Source organism: Panthera leo, chromosome C1 (genome assembly GCF_018350215.1).
Source record: "Panthera leo isolate Ple1 chromosome C1, P.leo_Ple1_pat1.1, whole genome shotgun sequence".
Classification (NCBI taxonomy): Eukaryota; Metazoa; Chordata; class Mammalia; order Carnivora; family Felidae; genus Panthera; species Panthera leo.
This window is the reverse complement of record NC_056686.1, coordinates 53010179-53029133: the sequence shown is the minus strand read 5'-3', so window position 1 is coordinate 53029133 and position 18955 is coordinate 53010179. Positions and strand designations below refer to the sequence as shown.

Here is an 18955-nt window from a genome sequence, read left to right as displayed (position 1 = left end):
TCTGTATGCTGAAAACTATAGAAAGCTTATGAAGGTAATTGAAGAAGATATAAAGAAATGGAAAGACATTCCCTGCTCATGGATTGGAAGAATAAATATTGTCAAAATGTCAATACTACCCAAAGCTCTCTACACGTTCAATGCAATCCCAATCAAAATTGCACCAGCATTCTTCTCGAAACTAGAACAAGCAATCCTAAAATTCATATGGAACCACAAAAGGCCCCGAATAGCCAAAGTAATTTTGAAGAAGAAGACCAAAGCAGGAGGCATCACAATCCCAGACTTTAGCCTCTACTACAAAGCTGTCATCATCAAGACAGCATGGTATTGGCATAAAAACAGACACATAGACCAATGGAATAGAATAGAAACCCCAGAACTAGACCCACAAACGTATGGCCAACTCATCTTTGACAAAGCAGGAAAGAACATCCAATGGAAAAAAGACAGTCTCTTTAACAAATGGTGCTGGGACAACTGGACAGCAACATGCAGAAGGTTGAAACTAGACCACTTTCTCACACCATTCACAAAAATAAACTCAAAATGGATAAAGGACCTGAATGTGAGACAGGAAACCATCAAAACCTTAGAGGAGAAAGCAGGAAAAGACCTCTCTGACCTCAGCCGTAGCAATCTCTTACTCGACACATCCCCAAAGGCAAGGGAATTAAAAGCAAAAGTGAATTACTGGGACCTTATGAAGATAAAAAGCTTCTGCACAGCAAAGGAAACAACCAACAAAACTAAAAGGCAACCAACGGAATGGGAAAAGATATTTGCAAATGACATGTCGGACAAAGGGCCAGTATCCAAAATCTATAAAGAGCTCACCAAACTCCACACCCGAAAAACAAATAACCCAGTGAAGAAATGGGCAGAAAACATGAATAGACACTTCTCTAAAGAAGACATCCGGATGGCCAACAGGCACATGAAAAGATGTTCAACGTCACTCCTTATCAGGGAAATACAAATCAAAACCACACTCAGATACCACCTCACGCCAGTCAGAGTGGCCAAAATGAAGAAATCAGGAGACTATAGATGCTGGAGAGGATGTGGAGAAACAGGAACCCTCTTGCACTGTTGGTGGGAATGCAAATTGGTGCAGCCGCTCTGGAAAGCAGTGTGGAGGTTCCTCAGAAAATTAAAAATAGACCTACCCTATGACCCAGCAATAGCACTGCTAGGAATTGACCCAAGGGATACAGGAGTGCTGATGCATAGGGGCACTTGTACCCCAATGTTTATAGTAGCACTCTCAACAATAGCCAAATTATGGAAAGAGCCTAAATGTCCATCAACTGATGAATGGATAAAGAAATTGTGGTTTATATACACAATGGAATACTACGTGGCAATAAGAAAAAATGAAATATGGCCTTTTGTAGCAACGTGGATGGAACTGGAGAGTGTGATGCTAAGTGAAATAAGCCATACAGAGAAGGACAGATACCATATGGTTTCACTCTTATGTGGATCCTGAGAAACATAACAGAAACCCATGGGGGAGGGGAAGGAAAAAAAAAAAAAAAAAGAGGTTAGAGTGGGAGAGAGCCAAAGCATAAGAGACTGTTAAAAACTGAGAACAAACTGAGGGTTGATGGGGGGTGGGAGGGAGGGTAGGGTGGGTGATGGGTATTGAGGAGGGAACCTTTTGGGATGAGCACTGGGTGTTGTATGGAAACCAATTTGACAGTAAATTTCATATATTAAAAAATAAATAAATAAATAAATAAACATTAAAAAATAAAAAAAGAAAAAAAAAAAGAAAAGGGGAGCAGGAGAAGAAACAGTTAAATCAGTTAATGAGGTATTTCCCTTGATTCCAAAATAAATGATGGTACAAAAAATTTTAAGCATTTTTCACTTATGAGGACACGAACACATGTGCACAATAAAATATCTAATCAAATCACACAATGCATTGGAAAAAATATTATCAATTACAGTTTATAATGCAAGGATGGTTTAACATGAGAAAATCGGTGTGATTCAGCACATTAAAGAATTTAGGGAGAAATCACAGGATTATCTCAAGTTGCAGAAATGCTCTGATAAATTTTAGTACCTATTTATGACTTTTTAAAATTTTTACTAAAAATTTTTTTTAATGTTTATTTATTTTTTTTTGGGGGGGGGGGGAAGGGCAGGAGAGGGAGACACAGAATCTGAAACAGGCTCCAGGCTCTGAGCTGTCAGCACAGAGCCTGACTCAGAGCTCGAACTCATGGACTGTGAGATCATGACCTGAGCTAAAGTTGGATGCTTAACTGACTGTACCCAGGCGCCCCATGATTTTCTTTTTTAATCTCAGAAAATTTGATAAAGTATATGTACCAGGAACCTGTAGAAAACATCAATGCAGATGCATTACTTATAAGATCAAGAAACATTTAAGATTTCTCATTATCACTGATATCTGATCATGAAGGGCGCTGCATGCCATGCAAAGGACTCTGAATTTATGCAGACATTAAAGAATATTAAGTAAGTAAATGACATAATCTGATTTGAGGATGGAAAAGATCACTCCTGAGGTCCTGTGGAAGATGGATTACAGTGGTGACCACACAGAGGGCTATTCTTAACACCAAGGTGAGAAAAGATGAGATCCTGAGCAAAGTAACAAAGATGTTGACAAGTCTCAAGGATTTAAGAAATGTTGGGACATACAACTGAAAGGATTTACTAATATTTTTGACATCTGGATTTGGGCAGCAGGTGAGGGAAACCAATCATGATTAACTGAGTTTTTGGTTCAGATAATTTTAGTTTGGGTGAACTTGCGCCACATACCGAACACAGAATTATACATGTATGTCACATATTTATAGTGGCATCAAGCCACCTAGGTGTTTGTTTTTCTCTAAGGGAACACAGTGTCCTGGTGCAAGTAGGTGACTGGATGGATTCAGAGTTGTAACCTCAGCAAATCCAATCCCACATTATAGAACACAGAAAAACAAGTTCCAGAGAAAAGATAGTTTTCTTTTGAAAATGTTGAAATTTAACTACTTATATGAAGGAAGAATGTTTAATAATCATTTGGAAATGCATATTTAGTGCTGAGGGCAAACTGGTTCAAAAATACAAGCTTGTAAGTCATTACTGATAGGCAATAACTGGGGCTATTGGAATATACAAGAAGTAAGTGAAAAAGCCAAAGGCAGAAGTCTGATACCAGCCCTTAGGGAAAAAGAAGAAAGGGCACGAATAGTTAGGCAGAAAAAGAATAGTGGGTAGAATTCAAGATGGTGGAGGAGACTTTTAAAGACACCAAGCAATAAAATGCTGAATAGTGCCTACTCAACTTCAATACTAAGAAATCTCTATTAATCTAAATGGGAACAGATTCACTTGAATAGCTGAGGTAGAAACCACAGTATATCAGGCTGAGGAGGAATGGGAAATGAAGAAATGGGAATAAACCAAGTAGGGGCTAATTGTTCAAGAGGCTCCAGTTGTGAAGGAAGAGCAATATAAAAGCCAATTTCTATTTTTTTAAATATGAAATTTATTGTTGGGCACCTGGGTGGCTCAGTCGGTTGAGCGACCGACTTTGGCTCAGGTCACGATCTCAGTTTGTGAGTTCGAGCCCCGCATCAGGCTCTGTGCTGACAGTTCAGAGCCTGGAGCCTGCTTCGGATTCTGTGTCTCCCTCTTTCTCTGCCCCTCCCCTACTCGTGTTCTGTCTCTGTCTCAGAAATAAACATAAAAAATTTTTCTTTTAAATACGAAATTTATTGTCCAATTGGTTTCCATACAACACCCAGTGCTCATCCCAACAGGTGCCCTCCTCATTGCCCATCACCCACCCACCCCCACCCCCCATTGACCCTCAGTTTATTCTCAGTTTTTTGTTTTTGTTTTTTTTTTAATTTTTTTTTTCCAACGTTTTTTATTTACTTTTGGGACAGAGAGAGACAGAGCATGAACGGGGGAGGGGCAGAGAAAGAGGGAGACACAGAATCGGAAACAGGCTCCAGGCTCCGAGCCATCAGCCCAGAGCCTGACGCGGGGCTCGAACTCACGGACCGCAAGATCGTGACCTGGCTGAAGTCGGATGCTTAACCGACTGCGCCACCCAGGCGCCCCTATTCTCAGTTTTTAAGAGTCTCTTATGGTTTGGCTCTCTCCCTCTCGAACTTTTTTTTTCCTTCTCCTCCCCCCATGGTCTTCTGTTAAGTTTCTCAGGATCCACATTAAGAGTGAAAACATATGGTATCTGTCTTTCTCTGTATGATTTATCTCACTTAGCATAGCACTCTCCAGTTCCATCCACGTTGCTACAAAAGGCCTTATTTCATTCTTTCTCATTGCCAAGTAGTATTCCATTGTGTATATAAACTACAATTTCTTTCTCCATTCATCAGTTGATGGACATTTAGGCTCTTTCCATAATTTGGCTATTGTTGAGAGTGCTGCTATAAACATTGGGGTACAAGTGCCCCTATGCCTCAGCACTCCTGTATCCCTTGGGTCAATTCCTAGCAGTGCTATTGCTGGGTCATAGGGTAGATCTATTTTTAATTTTTTTGAGGAACCTCCACACTGTTTTCCAGAGCAGCTGCACCAGTTTGCATTCCCACCAGCAGTGCAAGAGGGTTCCCGTTTCTCCACATCCTCTCCAGCATCTATAGTCTCCTGATTTGTTCATTTTAGCCACTCTGACTTAAAAGCCAATTTCTAGAAAGAATTTTTAAAGGAAAGGATCTGAGCATGTTTATGAGAAGATGGGATGGAGCTAGCAGAGCAACCAATGAAAAAACGTTGAAAGGTAAGGATCACGATCCTTGAAGATGGGAGACACAGTCATGAGCCGCAGTGTTGGCTGGACGAGGTACAACTCTTCCTCCAAGAGAGCAGGGATCTTTGTCCATGGATGAAGCATGACCATCTGATACAAAGGACGAAGGCAGAAGAGAGATTAAGGCTTAAGGTAATTGCTGTAGAAAATGGAGAAGAGCGGCTGATGAGAGATGTGAAGCTAAAGTTTTTCAGGGGACCAGCCATAAATGCAGGACACACACATGTAGTAGCATCAAGTCACCCAAGTGTTTGTTTTTCTTCAAGAGGACACAGTGCCCTGGCTGCAGAAGTAGGTGACTGGATGAATTCAGAATTGTAAACTCAGCAACTCTGATCCAACAGAGGCATGACATTGACAGTCAAAGAATAGCTGAGGCTGTGACTTAGAACAGGAGAATGACAGGAGAGCTTAAGAAGGAAAAGGCAAACTACAAAAGAAGGGAGAAGGGATCAAGGACCAGACATGAAGTGCAAGAACAGGAAGAGGAGGGCAAGTGATGTGAGACCAAGAGCAATCTCCTATCCTTTTCTCCCTCCCCCGTTCATCCATGAACCACTTTCAGACTAATCTCTTGATGGCTTCACTCTGATCCCATCACTACCTTGTTTATATACCTCATAAGCTCCCCTCTGCTTATCAAATTCAGTCTAAATCCTTCCAGTGCTTGATGGTCCTCTGATTTGGCATCAACCTACCATGTCATCCCTTTCTATACTCCTCCACCTCCACCACTCACCACTCTGGAAGCATGCAAATTTCACCTCATCCTACTGCTTGAAAGGTTTTATTCAATTCCTTCTACCTCCTTATGGTTGCCAGATTTAATTGGTAATACCCAGATGGGTTTCAGATAATCAATGAATAATTTTTTCAATGTAAGTATGTCCCATGCAAAATTTGTATTTATCTAGCAATTCTATCCTCCATTCCCAACAATACAGTTCAAAATCATACTTTAACGTCACATTCAAGTGTCACACTATGCTAACATGCCTCGAGTAAAAACTGAACAAGAAATAGTGTCTATCTGCATGGAACTTCCATACCACAGAGGTACAGAGAAAAATAAGCAGGCAGTCAACAATAAAGAAGTAGTTACAATGAGCCATGTGGGCAAAAAGGAAGCACACACCTTCCTGTATTTGCACTATGCATACTTTATGAACACTTTGTAAAAAGAGACATTACACTCAAAGTTTAGAACAGAACATTCCTTCAAAAAACTTCTTCAGATGGATACACTTTACTTAATGCAATTTTTTCTTTTGTAATGACTCCTGGCTTGATTTGACAGAGATACCATTTAGCCAATTTTTACAAAGGAAGAATGTCTTTGTGTAATGGAAATGTAATGAAGGTCCAATGAATGGTCAACTGGTTTGGATAGATTAAGATAGCATTAGCATTCTTCTATATCCTCATAAAGAACAATAAACTTACCACACGTTGAGCTGCTATCAATGCTGCTAATGTGCTTCGCCCAGGTGCTCCTGGGGCACAGAAGGAAACGTGGACTTTGCTTCCCTTGATCGTCATACCATCAGCGGCTTGCTGAACCTCTTCAGCATGCTCTGCAGTGTTATATTCCACCACTGCAAAGCCGCCAACATAACTACCTTCATCCTGTGCAAGCTGATTTAACACAGTTTGTTAAAAGGAGAATCCTAATATCTGGTTAGAAATATTTATTTTCAGTATACAATTTTCATTTTCAAAAACAAACGTATCAGAGCATATACTGGTGAAAATAATGTATCCTCTCTCTCTAAAATTAAAACTTTCCTAGTTGTGTGATGCCTGGCTGGCTCAGTTGGAAGAGCATGCGATCCCTGATCTTGGGGTCATGAGTTCGAGCCCCACGCTGGACATATAGGTACATTAATAAATAAACAAATATATAAATAACGAATGTTCACTAGTTGCTTAGATGCAGTCCTGAAGATAGGATGATAAACAAGACTCTGTCCAATTTCTTTTCAATTCTTTGATTTTCTAATTTACTTTAAAACTCAAAGCTCAAATGACAATATTCCCTCTATATTAAGAAAGATGTGTAACTGATAATTTATAGAAAAATGTAGAAACACAATAAATAACACTTTCTTTAAAATAAATTTACCAGATACATGGACAAAGAAAGATACTGAACAATTACCTGACCACATATCTATGTAAATTAAAGTTTATATTATCAAGAGAAAAAAGGTAGGAGGAACCATATTCAACTTTTAATTCAGTATTTCAGGAAGATCTCAGGAATTTGGTCAAGTATTCCAAAGCAAACCTTATGTGGGAAAATTGTGCCCTGGGTTTGTTAAAATACCATATGCAACACACAAGCTTTATTTCTGAATGTGCCCTAAACAAACTCCTACAATGCAGAACTAGATTTATTTCCAGTCACCCACCTGTAAGAGTGTAAAGGAAGATACTAAAGTCCTGGATCTGTAAAGACTGGTACAAAGAGCAAAAATAAGAACAAAATAAGACACTAAAAAGTTTCTAAGTTTTGAACATGTCTGAATTATCTTAAACACATTCACTCTATAAAGTGGTAAATGTGATAAAATTCAGCATGGTATGTCTTTGAGAAGACACATCTATGATACTTGTTTGGATTTGGCATCTCATAAGTTAATATTACAATTAAATCATTTCTTAGTCCTTTTTAGTTTCTTTTCTCTTATTTTTGAAGTTTTACTTTCTAACTATACAGTGAGACCAAATTTCTACCTTTCCTTCACATTCTCCCTTCCTTTTAAAACTTTCCTCATGAAACTTTTCTTCCACGAAACTTTTTCCAATTACATGGGAGAAAGGGAAAACATATACCTCTTCTAAACATCTCTCCTACAACCCCGTTCCTCTTGTAATCCAAACCAGATATTTGGGGCGCCTGCGTGGCTCAGTCGGTTAAGCCTCCGACTTCAGCTCAGGTCACGATCTCACGGTCCGTGAGTTCGAGCCCCGCGTCGGGCTCTGGGCTGATGGCTCGGAGCCTGCTTCCGATTCTGTGTCTCCCTCTCTCTCTGCCCCTCCCCCGTTCATGCTCTGTCTCTCTCTGTCTCAAAAATAAATAAACGTTAAAAAAATTTTTTTTTAAATCAAGATTTGTAAAAGCCGTCACTGTCTTTGGTGTCCCTTGATTACAAAGTAAGAGACTGTGTTCAACGTAGTCCATGTCTACCTACCGAGCAAGAATCTGAATATCACAGATCCACTGCTAAAGGCGTCATAAAGTTGTTTTATCAATCTTTTGAAAACCTTTCAAATACTTATTATTCCTGGTTCATTATGGTAACTTTCATGCCTATATAAATTATAATACCATTTTAATTCTTCCAAAAGACAAAATCCTCTAAGTCCACAGCATCAGTAGCTTTAAAGAGCTTTTTTTAGTTCAATAGGAGAGCCACTCAAACGTGTATTAGTCTGACTCCCCATCTAGTTAATTTTCCATTATTTTGAAGTATTTTAACAGAAGCTAAATGGCCACTTGCAAATAGTGTAACAAACACTTTTCTACCAATGGCAAGCTGGATTAGAGAACCTCTCAGGTACCTTCCAATTCTGGGATTCATAATTCAAATACAATTTGTGATAAACAGCTTTCCCCCTCACATTTGCCTCAAAGGCCTCAACGACAGCTACAAAGAATTATATATGACCTTAGAATATCACTATACAATTTTTAGTATTCAAAAATAGTATATGGATTACAGAAATCACTTTTCAATAACTGAGCAAAGACTGACAAAAGCTTTATCACAAAACTTTCTAATTTTATGAAGCTCTTGGATGGTTTCCTTGATGTTTATATTGGGATTGGAGGGGTAGAAATGAAAAAATAAGGTAGGTATTTATATATGTATATTATATAATATGTATATTATATGTATATATTATATATGTATATTATATGTATATATTATATATGTATATTATATTATACATATTATAATATGTATATTATATAATATGTATAATATACATATTATATATATTATATACATATATATTATATATAATATATACACATATAATTATAATTATAGATATTATATACTTATGTAGTTAGCTATATATATTATTTAAATATACTATGGTTATGTATATGTATGTGTGTGTGTGTGAGAGTAACCATAACTCCTAGCCTCCCACTGTAACAGTAGAGACTGAACAAATATATGATTAAAGAAAACTGGTGGGGTGGTGGGGGTGGAGAACAGGGGTTAAGAAGAAAAGCAGCATGAGAGAGAAGGAGAGAAGAGAGAGAAGGAAGAAATTAAGAAAAGCAAGAGAGAAAAAGAGTTCATTAGTTGCTATCAAACACCTATAAGGGAAGGATCTTATAGTTCATATCTATGTTTAGTAGAATATATTTAATCTTACTGATAAATTACATGAAAATTCGTACCAGTGTTGTCAGTTTTCAAGATCTTCTCTAAATGTCTCACCATGATCCCATTAGGACAGAATTATACATTCTTTTTAAACCTCATAATACTTTTCTATCTTCCAATAATTACATCACTCTTTATACAGGATTTATCATTATTTGCTTGTCAGTACCTTCTGCAAAATTGTAAGGTATTGAGAGAGTACGTTTCTATTCTATTTCTAACTTTTACCAATATAGTGTCTGGTGTGGAGAAGATAATAAGTAAAACTTGGATAGATGAATGGATCAATGAATGAAAGGCTAGACACATGGATGGAATGAGGTGAATGAGTAAGTGATGGGTTTGCTAAGACATACTTAACTATATAATACTATAGGTTGACCCACACACAATGGGAATTGATTTAAAATTTACCATGAACTTAAAGTCTTCATTATAGACTAAAGAAGAATTAGATTATCCACTGTGATATTCACATAGGCATAATAAATTTGTGAGTGCATATACAATAGATACAGAGGCAGATATTTTCAAATATTTCAAATGATACCTGAAAAATACATACCTGGCAAAACACAGGTTTATGTATACTGGAAAAAAATTGCAACAGCTCCTCTGAATCCCTGTAGTCACTAGGGAGTTTATCTATACAAAGGCACTTAGAATGAATTAGCTCTGCAGCCAATAGATTAACATCCATCCATTGTGCAAACAGAGCTGATGCTCCCAATTGTTTACCCAATAACTCCAATCTAGCCTTTGCAGCAAAGTCCTTTTTCATGTATTCCACAAATCCATAGCCTTTGGAATGGCCAGTAACCTCACTGTAGACTAGAAAACATCTCTCGATATTTCCATAAGCACGAACAAGTTCTTCAAACTCTTCTAATGTAAAAGAAGTGGGTAAGTTGGTAATACACAGCAAAGCATCTGTTGGCTGGAGCTGAACAATTAAGTCCTTTCCTCGAAAAGAATATTGATGGAACATCTGAATTGCATTCTGGGCTTGTTCCCCATTCAGTAAGGTAACAAAAGCTAGAAGATAACAAAATGAATTAAAGTTTTGTCTAAGCCAGTGTTTGCAAACTTTTTTGACTATGACCCACAGTAAGGAATATATTTTTGGTCTGTGACTCAATAAACACACACACACACTTCAAATATTGCTGAAACAAAAGTATCAGTAACTGAAACTCCTGCCCTATGCAATGCACTCTGATATTTTCTATTCTATTTCATTGTGTTTTTTTAGGCTGATACCAACCACTAACCTAATTTCATGACCAGTGACTCAAATCAAAGTACAAGAATTATATCAGGAGTTCCACTATAAGATACTACAATGTTCTGTTTTGTTTTTGATTTTCATACAGATTTTATTTTTTCCAACTATGTCTAATGCAAAATTTTATAAAGTCTTAAAAATTTTCTTTCATATTGAAGCACCTAAATACATAAAGCAAATATTGACAGAAAGCAAGAAATTGACAGTAATACAATAATAGTAGGGGACTTTAACACCCCACTTACATCAATGAATAGATCATTCAGGCAGAAAATCAATCATGAAACAGTGTCTTTGAACGACATACTAGGGCAGATGGACTTAACAGATATATACAGAATATTCCACTCCAAATCAATAGAACACACATTCTTTTCAAGTTCACAAGGAACATTCTCCAGGATAATCATATGACAGGATACGGACAAGTTTCAATAAATTTAATAAAATTTAAATCCTGTATCTTTTCTGATCACAATGGTATAAAACTAGAAATCAATCACAAGAAAAAAAAGTGGAAAAACACACAAAGGTGGAAGCTAAACCACATGCTACTAAACAGCCACTGGATTTCTTCAATGCAGAAATTAAAGATGAAATTAAAAATACTTGAAGACAAATGAAAATAAAAACACAATGTTCCAAAATCTCTGGGACACAGCAAAAGCAGTTCTAAGAGGGAAATTTATAGGGATACAGGCCTACCTCAAGAAACAAGAAAAATCTCCAACAGTCTAACCTAACACCTAAAGGAATTAGAAAAGGAAGAAGAAACAAAGCCCAAAGCCAGGAAAGAAAGAAGATATTAAGATCAGAGCCAAAATAAATTAGAGAGTAAAAAAAACAACAGAAAAGATCAATGAAACCAAGAGATAAAAGATGAACAAAATTGATAAACCTTTAGCCAGACTCATCAAGAAAAAAAGAGAGGATACAAATAAATAATATCAGAGATAAAAGGGGAATTAACAACTGACACCACAGAAATACAAAAGATTGTAAGAGAATACCACAAAAAATTTTGTCAATAGACAGAACAACCTAGAAAAAATGGGTAAATTTCTAGAAACATACCATCTTCCAAAACTGAATCAGGAAGAGATAGAAAATCTGAACAGACCAATTACTAGTAACAAAGTTGAACTGATAATGAAAAACTTCACACAAACAGAAGTCCAGGACCAGATTGCCTCACAAGTGAATTCTACCTTTCATTTAAGCAAAAATACTGATTCTCCTGAAACTATTCCAAAAATAGAAGAGGAAGGAAAGCTTCCAAATACATTCTATGAGGCCAGTATTACCCTGATTTAAAAAACAAAACAAAACAAAACAAAACAAAACAGAGACACTACAAAAAAAGAAAATCACAAATATTCCTGGTGAACAGATGCAAAAATCCTCAACAAAATATTAGCAAGCTGCATTCGGCAATACATTGAAAGGATCATTCACTTGGATCAAGTGGGATTTATTCCAAGGAGATAAGCAGGTTCACATATTCACAAATCAATCAACAAGGATAAACCACATTAACAAAACAAAGAAGTCATACAATCATCTCAGTAGATGCAGAAAAAGCATTTGACAAAATTCAACATGAATTGATGATACGCTCTCTCAACAAAGTGTGTTTAGGGGATATGTACCTTAACCTAAATAAAGATCATTCATGAAAAACACACAGCTAACATCATACTCAATGGTAAAAAACTGAAAGCTTTTTATCTAAGACCAGAAACAAGACAAGGATGTCCACTCTTGCCACTCTTATTTAACATAGTACAGAAGACCTAGCCACAGAAATTATATAAGAAGTAAAAGTCATCCAAATTGGTAAGGAAGAAGTTAAACTGTCACTATTTGTAGATGGTATGATACTATATGTAGAAAACCCGAAAGATTTGACCAAAAACTATTAGAATACATGAGTGCAGCAAAGCTGCAGGATACAAAATTAATACACAGAAAATAGTTGCCTTTCTGGACACTAATAATTAAATAGCAGAAAGAGAAAGAAAACAATCTCATTTATAATTGTACTAAAAAGAATAAAATGCTCAGGAATAAATTTAACCAAGGAGGTAAAAGACCTGTACTCTGAAAGCTATGGCATTGATGAAATAAATTGAAGATAACACAAACAAATGGAAAGATATTCCATGCTCCTGTATTGGAAGAGCCAATACTGTCAAGATGTCTACACTACTCAAAGCAACCTACAGATTTAATGCAATCTCTAACAAAATACCAACAACATTTTTCACAGAACCTGAACAAATAATCCTAAAATTTATATGGAACCACAAAGAACCTCAAGAAGCCAAAGCAATCTTGAGAAAGAAGAATCAAGCTCAAAGTGTTACAATCCTAGCTTTCAAGATCTACTACAAAGCTGTAGTAATCAAAACAGGATGGTACTGGCAGAAAAACAGACACATAGATCAATGAAACAGAGGGCCCACAAATAAGCCCATACCTATATGGTCAATTAATCTATAACAAAGTAGGCAAGAATATACAATGGGGAAGGCAGTCTTTTCAATAAATGGTGCTGGGAAAATTGTACAGCCACATTCAAAAGAATGAAACTGCACCTTCTTACACCGTACACAAAATAAACTTACAATGAACTAAAGACTTAAATGTGAGACGTGAAACTGTAAAACTCCTAATGGTTGAAAAAAAAAGGCAGTGATCTCTTGGACATCACCCTTAACAACTTATTTATGGGTATGTTTCCTTAGGCAAAGGAAACAAAAGCAAAAATAAACTATTGAGACTACACTAATTTGCCTGGCCAAGGAAATCATCAACAGAACAAAAAGACAACCTAATGATTGTAAGAAGATATTTGCAAATGATGTATCTGACAAAGGACTGATACCCAAAACATATAAACATATACAAATCAACACCAAAAAACAATGTGATTAAAAAATGGGCAGAGGAGTGCCTGGGTGGCTCAGTTGATTAAGCATTTGACTCTTGATTTCAGCTCAGGTCATGACCTCACAGTTTGTGAGATCAAGCCCTGTGGCAGGCTCTGTGCTGATAGCATGGAGTCTGCTTGGCATTCTCTCTCTCTGCCTACCTGGCATTCTCTCTCTCCTACTCTCACTCTCAAAATAAATAAACAAGCATTTCTTAAAAATGGGCAAAGGGCCTGAATAGACATTTTTCCAAAGAAGACATACAGATGGCCAACAGATACATGAAAAGATGCTCAACATCACTCATCAGCAGAGAAATGCAAATCAAAATCATGAGATATTACCTCACACCAGTCGCAATGGTTAGTATCAAAACGACAAGAACTAAAAGTGTTGATGAGGATGAGGAGAAAAGGGAACCCTTGTGCACTGTTAATAGGAATGTAAATTAGTGCAGCCACTGTGGATAGTAGTATGGGGGTTCCTCAAAACATTGAAAATAGAAATACCATATGATTCAGTAATTCCACCACTGGGTATTTACCCAAAAAAAATGAAAACATTAATTTGAAAAGATACATGTTTGCTGCAACATTATTTACAACAAAGATATGGAAGCAATCCAAATGTCCATTAATAGATAAATGCATAGAGAAAATATGGTGTGTGTATATATATACATATATATGCACACACACGTATATATACACACATATAACAGAATATTACTCAGCCATAAAAAAGAATGAGATCTTGTCATTTGCAACCACATGAACAGACCTAGAGGGTATATTGCTAAGTGAAACAAATCAGAGACAGAAAGATAAATACCAAATGATTTCACTAATATGTGGAATCTAAAAAAACAAATGAATAAACAAAAACAAATGGGGGGGCACCTGAATGGCTCAGGTGATGGAGCATGCAACTTGATATCAGGGTCATGAGTTTGAGCCCCGTGTTGTGCATTGAACGTGCTTTAATAAAAAAAAAAAACCTCTTAAATACAGGGAACAAACTGGTGGTTGCCTGAGGGGACATGGGGGAGTGGTGAGTGAAATATATAAAGGGAATTAAGAGGTACAAACTTCTAGCTATGAAATAAGTGACGGAGATGAAAAGTACAGCATAGGGAACACGGTCCATAATACTGTAATCATGTATGGTTACAGATGGTGACTACACTTACTGTGGTAATCACTGAGTAATGTATAGAATTGTGGAATCAATATGTCGTACACCTAAAAAAAAATGTTGTACATCTGAAACTAATATAACATTGCATGTTAATTATACTGCAATTAAAAAATAAACAATACAAAGCCTACAAAAATTTACTATAACATCACAACGTATTAGGACATTCTTTATAAAAATGAATGTTTCTAGTAAGATACATAGATACATTAATAATGCCCACATTTAGAATCAAAGTGAAACCAGATGCTTAAAAGTGAAATCTTACCTGTTCTCTTATTTCTGTCCACATAACAATACTTTAACTCATAGTCTTGTAATAAATCATGAACTTCCTGAAAGAGACAAAACACGAGTTCAAATAAACACATGAATGCAGTTAGTGGATAATCCAGCTGTATTAGCCAATCATTACTACCACCATCTGCCATGTACAACACCTTCCACGGATCTCCATTATTTAAATTAAAGGCATTCCAGGCCCACCAAATATGACATCAACCTACCTCTCCAACTGTATCTCCCAGTACAGGATCTGCACACAGATCCTGTTTCTGCTCTATGAGCACTATCTCATGAGGATGCCATGCACAGCCCTCATTCTGAATCTCTGCTCATGCGGATACCTTGACCTTGCATGGGACAAAGATATCAATACTTGTAAACTTCATCTGAAACCACATGCATCCTTTGAAATCCCAGTTCAAATATTCTTTCATGAAGTTTTCTCCAATTCTTTCCCACAGGACATGACTTCTCTCACCTCTACATTAACAATGATCATACTTTTTTAATGCCTGTCTTATAGAAATAATATTAAACATTTCTCTTTGTATATCACATGCTGAGTTTTTAACAAGTAATACACTTGTAGATGCTGTAGTACCAGCCTAGAGAATAAATACAGTTAGACTGCAAACCTAGCGATCCCCGGGTATGAAACAATAACCACCACAAGGTACACGTGTGGTTCAATTTATTTCCACTTGGCTCCCCAAGATGTTGAAACTGGCTTTCCAGTTCATTCTGTTTCCATTATCAATCCAGTCTGAACTTGCTTCTTCTGGTATGACTTTCACCCAGCTGGGGTCCTGAAAAAGCAAATTTATATTCCCAATCCTCCTGTTAAATTGATAATACTTGAGTATGGGAACTGCATTTCATAGATTTGTATAGTACCTGTACTGCTTTGCATACGGTAGGCACTCAAACATACACTAAACTGAAAATAATTATTTTGTCATTGAATTGATATTTGGCCTTGAAAGTTTACTAATAATACACAACAGATGCAATTATTATTTTCTAAAGGAACTGGACTATCATGTAGGTGGACATTCTGATCCTGGATGGAGGGTTACAGCCAACCTGTTCTATATTGCACATGAATAAATTAAACATACACAAGTGCTGGTATGTTGAGTTCACAATAGAAGCGAATTTACTCAATGATAATAATTCTTATCATTGCCATTATTATAGCTAATATTCATTTAGCTTTTACTTAGGTACCAGAGCAAGGGTACCTCACTCCTTTTATTAAAAACCAGGAAACCAGAGCAGAGAAAAATCAAGTAACTTGCCAAAGTCATACTTAGTAACTTGCTGAGTGGAGATTCACCCATCAGTCTGGTTCCAGGGACTACAACCTTAACCTCTACACAATACCACCATATTCCTTCAAAAATTAATTAAAAATAGTATACTACCACTAAGAATTACAAAAACAATATCATTAGTGCCCTAGTAAGAGATCATATGGAAACAGAAAATAAATACGTGGGCAGTTACAAATTGAGACATATTTTCCCCTTTAACACAATGTAAGTGGGGGGGGGGGGGGGGCGGGGGAAGAGTGACATAACAGGCAAAATATAAAAACATAATGTTAGGTGAAGAAAAGATAATCACCTATGGTAAGAAAGAAAAGAAAGTAAAGTTGATAATTTAGTATTCTTTAATAGTAAGTCAAAATTAGATATATTTTAAAGTAACATATACTACCAATTTTGTGAAATATGATTTGATGAGTTATGTAGTAGTATGATCAATATACATATCTTACTACGGTCATTTTTTATCTTGTAAACTGTAATGTTTTCTTGGACTTAAAAAAAACATATAGTGTATTCATTAAGAAAGTGTAACTCTCTCAATAGCATAGCACACACATCTTGCCAATCAGCTAATACCTAATATAGAAGGTGGTACGCTTTTAGTCGCACAGACTTTCATCTCTCCTTTCAGTAGTTAACAGCTGTCGAGCGCCAGATTAAGAAAACATGACACTGCTCTTCACATTATCAACTATCTGTAAACAAATGACATGTTATGTTCCTCATTCAGCTGAATTACCTGAGAGAGATCTTAAATATTCAAAGATGCATTTTGCAACTTAAAGTTTTTATTTTTAAAATACCTCTATTTAAAATTGTAACTTTTCTATGTATCAGATGTGGCATACAGATTCTGCCAGCTGGGAAACCTTACAAGACTTCTTGTAAAGAAAAAAAAAAACGATTATTTTTCTCCATGCCCTGGTTGTTTTGACCCAGGCAAAAGTGGGTCACCCCTCAATTTAAGCCTTGGTAAGTTGGCCAAATTAAAAACTTAAAACCTGAAAGAGAGCCCTAACAACCATTTGCCTAAATTCCACTATGCTCTACAGAAGCACAGAACCCAAACAACTGAAAGTGTATCTCCCTATTCTAAGAGCTTTATGACATTTCTATTAACTTGTAAGTTAATTTTAAGGAATGAAGTAGCACATTTGATGAAAACATTTTGTCTTCTGACCAGGAATATCAGTTACAAATTACTTACAGTAAGATAAGTTCATCAAAACTGATAGCATTAAACAGCTTTAGTAACCTATCTCCAGGCCACGTTCATTACCACTCTCTGGAATTAAATGAAAGTTTTGCACATATGAAATACTTCCTGGGGAGAGAATTGATAGCCTTAAGGAAACCCAGCCTCAGGTTGTTGTTTTTTTTTTAATGTTTATTTTTGAGAAAGAGACAGAATATGAGTGGGGAAGGGGTAGAGAGAGGGGGTTCAGGGGATCCAAAGTGGGCTCTGTGCTGACAGCAGAGAGCCCATTGTGGGGCTCGAACTCATCAACCACGAGATCATGACCTGGGCCGAAGTTGGGCATTTAACTCACTGAGCCACCCAGGCGCCCCAACCCAGGCTTAGTATTAAACATGAATCACATCACCTTCTAAACCCTTCTCAGACTTACTTTCATTAATTTTTTTTTTTTTTCCCTAAGAAAGGCCTTCACAGATTTCAAATTCTACTTTTTTGGAATAAAAAAGGAAACATTTTTGCTAATTTACCTTTAAAATTTTAAGTGATTTGATATTATAAAGAGATTATCTGTAACACATATTAAGTTATGAGGCATAATAATGAAATAAGCATCTAGGAACTCACCACCAAACCTAAGAGAACATTAGCAACACTGTTCCACTGACTTTTGCATTCATTTGCTAGGCTCATCCCACCGTTCCCCTATGGTTGGAGTTGCTCACTTAGGTATGCATCTCCAAACAATATGTTGTTTTACTTGTTTCTGAGCTTTAGAGAAATGGTATTATGATGCTTTTAGTTTTCTGTGCCTTGCTTCTGTGTGTGTGTGCTTTGCTTTTTTTTTTTTTTTAAGTAAGCTCCATGCCCAACTTGAGGTCTAAACTTACAACCCTGAGATCAAGAGTCAGACGCTCTACTGACTGAGACAGCTAGGTGCCGTGTGCCTTGCTTTTTATACTCAATAATATGTTCCAAAAATTCACTCATGTTCCACCTGGCCATTCATTTATTCACTACTGTTTGATATTCCATTCTAGGACTATTTTTCTATCAATGAATATTTGCTTTCTAGGTTGTTGTTTTGCTACTTACATATTTTTAAAAAATTACTACCACGGCACCTGGGTGGCTCAGTCGGTTAAGCATCCAACTTTGGCTCAGGACATGATCTCGTGATTCTTGAGTTCGAGCTTTGCATCAGGCTCTGTGCTGACAGCTCAGAGCCTGGAGCCTGCTTCAGATTCTGTGTCTCCCTCTCTCTTCCTCACTCATGCTCCCTCTCAAAAATAAACAGTAAAAAAAAATTTAAATAATAAGAAAAAAACAGCAGATGTTGGTGAGGACGCGCAGAAAGATGATCTCTTTTGCACTGCTGGTGGGAGTGCAAACTGGTGCAGCCACTCTGGAAAACAGTATGGAGGTTTCTCAAAAAGTTAAAAATAGAACTACCCTATGACCTAGCAGTTGCACTACTAGGTATATATCCAAGGGATACAGGTGTGCT

The 18955-nt window shown here is 36.7% G+C and overlaps 1 protein-coding gene across 2 annotated transcripts in view; it reads right to left on the bottom strand.

The window, feature by feature from the left end:
* The window catches only part of RAVER2 (ribonucleoprotein, PTB binding 2), a 97313-nt gene that overhangs the window by 62406 nt on the left and 15952 nt on the right, over window positions 1-18955 (bottom strand). Inside the window, exons 1-4 of one of the 2 annotated variants that reach the window (XM_042952013.1) lie at window positions 16830-16916; window positions 14906-14972; window positions 9788-10257; window positions 6260-6451 (exon numbers count right to left, since the gene is read on the bottom strand). In XM_042952013.1, coding sequence (XP_042807947.1) covers window positions 6260-6451; window positions 9788-10210 — 615 coding nt within the window. In that variant the 5' untranslated portion in view covers window positions 10211-10257; window positions 14906-14972; window positions 16830-16916. Of the gene's footprint in view, window positions 1-6259; window positions 6452-9787; window positions 10258-14905; window positions 14973-16829; window positions 16917-18955 lie in introns of those variants that run through there. The other variant, XM_042952012.1, reaches the window with a different exon arrangement.